We start from the raw sequence: 7127 nt of genomic DNA, 5'->3' as shown, positions 1-7127 counted from the left end.
GTCTCTCTTTCTCTCTCTCTCTCTTGCTCTTCCTCGGTTACAGTCCCTTCCTGTAACTGCCCCTTTAATAAATCTCTTGGTTCAGACTGGGTGTGGAGTCGTTACTGGTGCCGAACTTCTTTCAGACTGAGCCTTTAACCCTGTGAAGTCTTATGAGAACCTCTAATAGTATCGGAATTGGTATGGAAAAAGGACAAGTATTTGGAGTCAAAAAAACACTGCAGCAGGCCTCAAGGAAGCCAAAACTAGAGGAAGTGAGGGAAAGATCCCTTAGGGAGTAAAGTGAGTGTAGATAAATAAATCTCTGCCAGGCATGGCAGCAGATACTTATAATCCTAGCACTTTGGGAGGCCAGGGTGAGAGGATTGCTTGAGCCCAGGAGTTTGAGAGCAGCTGGACAACACAATGAGACTTCATCTCACTACAAAAAAATCAAAAAATTAGCCAGGCTAGTGGCACATACCTGTAGTCCCAGCTACTCAGGAGGCTGAGGCAGAAAGGATCGCCTGAGCCCAAGCAGTTGAGGCTACAGTAAGCCATGATTGTGCTACTGCCCTTCAGCCTGGGACAGAGTGAGAAATCAACTCAAAAAAAAGAAAAGAAACAGTCCCAAGGACTGTGCCCTGAGACGTTCCTATCTTTAGAAGTCAAGATGAAGAGAAAGCAGCAAATGAAAGGAAAGAAAGGACAGCCTCAGTAAAGCAGAAAAGGAACCAAGAGAACAATGCACTGAAAGTTAAATGAAGAAAGGGAATAAGAAAGGATTGGTCATACAGCTAACAGGTCAAGGAAGATAAAGACTGAGAGTTAATTAGCAACAGAATTCACTGGCACATGTATGGGCATGCAAGCCTAATTAGAGCAGTTGAAGATAAACAGGAGTGGAGACAATAGAGACAGTAAGCACAGACAATACACTGGAGGAGTTTTACTATAAAATAAAGTAAAAAAATGGGCTATCAGAGCGTAACACAGCATGACCCAACCCACACTGCACAGAGCATTCAGTGAGAATTTACCATTAGAGAAAAACAAGCATGTTCACACCAGTTACACCACCTATCCTAACTATGAACAGAAAATGATGGTTCACCACCAACATGATAAGAACAAGCACCAGGAAAGCAGCAGAATAACCAAGAAAGCAAGGCCCACATGGTGGCTCGAACCTGGAATCCCAGCACTTTGGGAGGCTGAGGCAGGAGGATCACTTCAGCCCAGGAGTTCAAGACCAGCCTGGGCAACATAGCGAGACCTCACCTCTACAAAAAAATAAGAAAATTAACCAGACATGGTAGCACGCATTTGCAACCCTAACTACAGCCTCTCAGGAAGCTGAGGTGGAAGGATGACTTGAGCCCAGGAGCTGGAGGCTGCAGTGAGCTATAATTTCACCACTGCACTCAAAGTTAGGCAACAGTCTCAAAACACACACACACACACACACACACACACACACACACACACACGCAACTGAGAGAGCAAATAAATCTGGAAGAGAAAAAGAAATTCAAAATACTATAAAAATTGAACAAAAAATAAAAAGACATTTTTTCAATTAAAAACATAATAGCTGAAATCAAAAAGAGGTTTCCAATGGTTATCTATGAACCCAGTATAAAATGAAAGTTACAAAAAGTGTAAGAGAAAAGATTCGAGACATAGAAGACCATACAAAAGCTCGAACATCCAATTCACAGTAGTCCCGGAAAGAAAGAGAAAATAGAAGGGAAAAATGTACTCAAGAAATATTTGCAGACCGAATTCACACAAACCTTCAAAACAAAAGAGCCCAAGTATTGAGAACAATGGCTGGAAAAAGATCCAACCTAGGCACCTTCTCACAAATTCTCCAAACATCAAAGTAAAAAGAATTAACCTAAAAACTTTCATAAAGAAAAAAAATCAAATCTTCTATGAAGAAATAAGGGAATTAGCCTTCTCATCAACAATATTACCTGCTGGAAGACGATGGAGAGATGCCTTCAAAGTTGTAAGGAAAAAATGTCTAGTAGTCTTTTATATACAGCTAAATATGAATAAATCAAATGTGAAAGCAGAATAAAGATACATCCAGTGGCACAGTTTTAAGACAGAAGACAGCTATCGAACCCAAATCATCTATGATGTGAGCAGCAATATTAAGTCACTGAGATTTGAGGATTGTTTGTATCAACTAACTAATAGTGGGAGTTGATAACTTTTATATAATGTTGGTAAATCTAGAAACACAGCATAAGCAAGTTATATAGTTAAAGAAATAACCACCAGAGGAACTAAAAATAGAAACAGTTAAGAAGGGTTTTCTGGAGAATACTTTTCATTATGACCTTTCTGTACACCTGGATTTGTTACCATCTGCAAGTATTCATTTGATCCTTCAAAAAAATTTAAAGCACACATAAAGAGGCCCTGAATAAGGTCTTTTATTAGTAACCACAACAAAAAAAGCAACTTTGTTTTGGCTGCTCAGACACCTTTTTGCCTTTTTTCAGGTTTCCTGCTTCCACTGCTTAAGGTTTAACTTAAAATGAAGGTTTAACTGTAAAATGAAGCAAAGTACCTGCGCTGGAATACTGAAAACCTAAGAGAGATTATTCTGTGCAACAGCCACAAGAGGGCAGTAGACCCTCTATAGTAGTTATACAAACATAACGGACCTCCACTTTTTTATATAATTCATTTTCACGCTAGCTTTACTAAGAAGCTTTTCCTAGAAAGCACTAAATAGCCGTGACCTTTGTAATAAAAAAAATCAGGTGGCACCTAGATACCATTAAAAAGCAGGAAGCATCTTTCAGCTAGATATCTACTGTGTATATTTACTTTCATATCTTTAATACTATTAGAAATCAAATCAAGTTTTCACTAATTAGATGTGTGAAGTTGTGAAAGTCAGGGCCCATACTGGATACTACTGCTGTCATTCTCTTTCCACTATCCCCTAGCCCTACATTCACGGACAACAATAATGGATTCAGAGTTCTCTCCATCCCGCAGAGGTAGAAGCAAGATTCAGAACACCCTTCATAACAATCACCACCAGCCAGTGACCACCAGATACCACCAATTAGTGGCAATAAGCCACAGAAGATGAAATCAAGCGAAAAACATATGATGGGAAAGATTAAAGAAGATTAGAAAACCAATTCAGTTCACTACTAAAAGATGCTGTTCAGAGATTTTCTTAAAATGTCAAGATATCAAAGGAAAAGCATCACATAAAGTTCTTACCTTTGCTGTGCCAGTCTGGGAACCATAGAAAATCTTCACTCCAGACACAAAGATTTCCTTCTTTTGAAGGGCGATATAACCATTTGTCATCAGATGCTGGGTTGCTTTTGGAACCGATTTCTTCTGTGAATTCCTGTCCTTGAAGATAAATGATTGCACAAAATCGATCAAGTCTGCATCTACTCCCAACTTTGATAGAGATGAAAATTAGCAGAGATACTGACCCACTTTATTTTTCTGGTTGCTCTCAAATATTAACCCCTCAGTATGATTCGGTTCTTTTTATTTTTTTGAGTTGGAGTCTCACTCTGTGGCCCAGGCTGGAGTGCAGTGGCATGCTCACGGCCACAGCAGCCTCGACCTGCTGGGCAGGTGATCCTTCCACCTCAGCCTTCCACAGGGGTGTGCCACCATGTCCAGCTAATTTTTTTATGTACTGTAGAGACAAGGTCTTGCCATGTTGCCCAGGCTGGTCTCAAACCAGTGGGCTCAGGCATCCTCTCACCTCCACCTAATTAGGTCCTTTAAAGGCAGGACTCACGTTTCTCAAGATTATCATATTCCCACTCCCTCCTGGGTAAACTATACATACCTTTATCTAAACTGTGCTTTAGTGGAATAACAATAGAAACTTATTCTCTGATTCTTAACAGAAAAGAAGGGTCTACTACCCCTCAAAGGTGCATAGTAAATGATTTTCATATAAGTTTCCATTTTCATCACAAAAAAACTTCCTGAATCTTAAGAATGAGACATTCACAGTTATCAAAGAAAAAGTAAATAACTTACTCCATAATAACTTAGTCTCTAAAAACTGAGAGAAGAAATCTGTTAGGCACTTCAAAAAAGTCTAGAGACCAAACATAAAAGTGATTTAAAGTTCCATTCATTTTTCTCTATTTTTCTGAAAACCTTAGAAAATCTGCACTCAAAATTCTATACAAAATATCTACTATTTTTTTAAAATTCTATTATTTAAACTCTATTTTAAAAAAAAAGCACTCCACTTACCTGCTTCTTCATGACAATCTGGACACAAATCCAAAGGCTAATGCCAAAGGCAATGCCCAAATAAATGTAAAACCTATTTATCCATAATGATATTAAAGGTGAGGAGAGGTCCCATGCAGCCAAAGGATCTAAATTTAAAATGACACATAAATGAAATTTTGTTTGAAGTTACATATACAAAGATGTTCATTCCTGTTTTAAGAATAAAAAAATAAAACCAACATTATATCAACAACCTGGCTCAAGAATCTATAAAAAAATATAAATCAATATGCTGGCCGGGGTGCTCACACCTGTAATCCCAATACTTTGGGACACAGAGGCAGGAGGATTGCCTGAGTACAGGGGTTTGAGACCAGCCTGGGCAACATGGCGAGACCTTGTCTCTACAATAAATCAAAAAATTAGCTGAGCATGGTGGCACACACCTGTAGTTTCAGCTACTTGGAAGGCTGAGGTGGAAGGATTGCCTAAGCCCAGCAGGTCGAGGCTGCAGTGGCCATGATCGTGCCACTACACTCCAGCCTGGGTGATACAGTTGGATGTCAACTCAAACAATAATAATAATAACTATAATAATAATGTACTATGTGATAACATGATAATAATAATGCTAATTCAAAAAAAAAGGAAAAAGAACAGAATAGGGTGGGCAGGGTGGCTCATGCCTGTGATCTCAGCATTTTGGGAGACCCAGGCAAAAGGATCACTTGAGGCCAGGAGTTGGAGATCAGTCAGGGCAAGACAGTAACACCCCATCTCTACAAATAATTTTTAAAAAGCAGTCAGGCGTGGCAACATGCCTATAGTCTCAGCTACTCAGAAGGCTGAGGCAGGAGGATCGCTTGAGCCCAGAAACTCAAGGCTACAATGAGTTATGATCGCATCACTCTACTCCAGTCTGGGTGACAGACAGAGACCCTGTCTCAAAAAACAGAAAACAAAAATACACAATATAAAACTGCACCTTCATTTGGATACAAGGATATGGAAGCAAAAGACAAGAACACAAAAGTGAAAACACTTCATGTGGAATGACGAGGTAAGTAATTAATTTTGCTTTGTTATACTTGCTTCACAAGAAAAGCTGAAAATAAGGCCGGGCACGGTGACACACGCCTGTAATCCCAGCACTTTGGGAGACCGAGGCAGGCGGATTGCTTGAGCCCAGGAGTTCGAGACCTGCCTAGGCAACATAGGGAGACCTAGTCTCTATACACACACAAAAAAAAAAAAATCAAAAAATTAGCTGGGCATGGTGGCACGCGCCGGTAGTCCCAGCCACTCGGGATGCTGAGGTGGAAGGATGGCCTGAGCCCAGGAGGTCGAGGTTGCCGTGAGCCGTGATCGTCTCGATCATGCCACTGCACTCCAGCCTGGGCGATAGAGTGAGACCCCCGACTCAAAAAAGAGAAGAAAACAGAGAGAGAGATAGAAGCTGAGAATAATAGCAAAAGTATTCCCGTCTTTCTGATCGTACTTTTATTTAAAGACCCACCGCTGCTTGTAAAGGGCTGTCTAACTGAACGCGCGCCCACGTCTAGCTTTTTGAAGGGAGCATGGACCTGGTCTCAAATGTTGATCCTGGGAGCAATCTCAAAAGTCGAAGTCTGAAATTTAGGGTTTACAGGTGCTACTTAACCCTGGCAAGAGCCACAAATCCCAATACAGACGGGAAGGCTGTTTTCCCTGCTTCTTATTCGGGGTTGGAAATGTAGTTTCCTTGCAAACTCCCCCCACCCCCAACCTCCGCAACCCTCAAAAGGTAAAAGCCAGGCCAAAAGCAGGAATCAGTCCTTCCTTTCTCCCAGCGGCGGCCGTCCGGTCCCGACAACTTGCAAGTCTCTGCAGGGACTAGACGGCGCCGCTCCGCCCTGCCGCCCCTCGATACTTGCCCGCTGGGGGTCCTTACCCATCCTCTTCAGAGCCCAAGCCCTGCAGGCAAACAGGAGACTAGAACCTCGGATCTGGAAAGCCCGGTGACCGGCAGGGGCACCCAGAAACTGCACGAGCTACCTGGCAACATTGGCCGTGCACCCGGAATCCGTGGAGCCAGGAGCAGCCATGCCACTGGCAGGGCTCTCCGGATTGGCTCCGAGGACAAAAGGGTGGGCCGTGCTCCGATTGGCTCAAAGGGGGAAGAGGCGGGCCCAGAGCTAAGCACCGCCCAGGCTTCTGGGCGACGATGCCGGGGCTCTTCCGGCTGGGCTGTGATTGGCTCAGAGTGGAGAGGGGCGGGCCCGGAGAGAAGTACGGTCGTGAAATGAGTAGCACGGGAAAAATCAAGGAGGAAAGGCGGGTTATGCTAAAAAAAAAAAAAAAAAAAAAAAGCCTGACGAGTGACATCAACAAAATGCAATGTGTGAACCCGTGTAGATCTCGACGTAACAAACAGACTGCAAAAAGGCATTAGGGGAAATTCGCGTGCAGACTGGCTATTAGATGTTATTAAAGAATTATGGTCAATCTCCTGGGGTGTATCCATTCAGTGGTATATAGGCTGAAGTATTTAAGGCTGGAATCATATAATGGTTTACTTTAAAACACTCCCACAAAAAAATAAGGACGGGGGAATAAAACAAGAATGGCAAAATGTTGTTGAAGCGGGGTGATGGATACATGGGAGTTGATTACACATTTTTCTCTACTTTTCTATGTTAAAATTTTCCATGATACTGTAAAGGCTAAAGTGGGTGTGAGCCCTGGATTCTGCGGAACCGCGAGGCGCCAGCGCTGTGTTTCAACCCGGTCGCTAAACACCAGCCAGCAATCTCTCACAGCTCTTTGGTTAATCGGCGAAAGTAAATTACATCACGGAAGAGCACCTCCCATCGCGGGCGCGGAAAGATGGCGTAAGAGGCACAATGCGCAGGCGTCGTGGC

The 7127-nt window shown here is 42.5% G+C and overlaps 1 protein-coding gene across 1 annotated transcript in view; it reads right to left on the bottom strand.

Annotated features, from left to right (window-relative positions):
* Nucleotides 1-6168, bottom strand: part of LOC103260329 (S-adenosyl-L-methionine-dependent tRNA 4-demethylwyosine synthase) — a 169445-nt gene extending 163277 nt beyond the window's left edge. The window contains exons 1-3 of the mRNA XM_021712303.1: nt 6158-6168; nt 4246-4373; nt 3235-3372 (exon numbers count right to left, since the gene is read on the bottom strand). Coding sequence (XP_021567978.1) covers nt 3235-3372; nt 4246-4373; nt 6158-6161 — 270 coding nt within the window. The 5' untranslated portion in view covers nt 6162-6168. The remainder of the gene's footprint in view (nt 1-3234; nt 3373-4245; nt 4374-6157) is intronic.
* Between the last annotated feature and the right edge of the window lie 959 nt (nt 6169-7127).

This window comes from Carlito syrichta, unplaced genomic scaffold (assembly GCF_000164805.1).
Source record: "Carlito syrichta isolate Samal-C Ts95f unplaced genomic scaffold, Tarsius_syrichta-2.0.1 Scaffold303177, whole genome shotgun sequence".
Taxonomy (NCBI): Eukaryota; Metazoa; Chordata; class Mammalia; order Primates; family Tarsiidae; genus Carlito; species Carlito syrichta.
The sequence above is the reverse complement of the archived record's forward strand: the minus strand, read 5'-3'. Positions and strand labels throughout refer to the sequence as shown.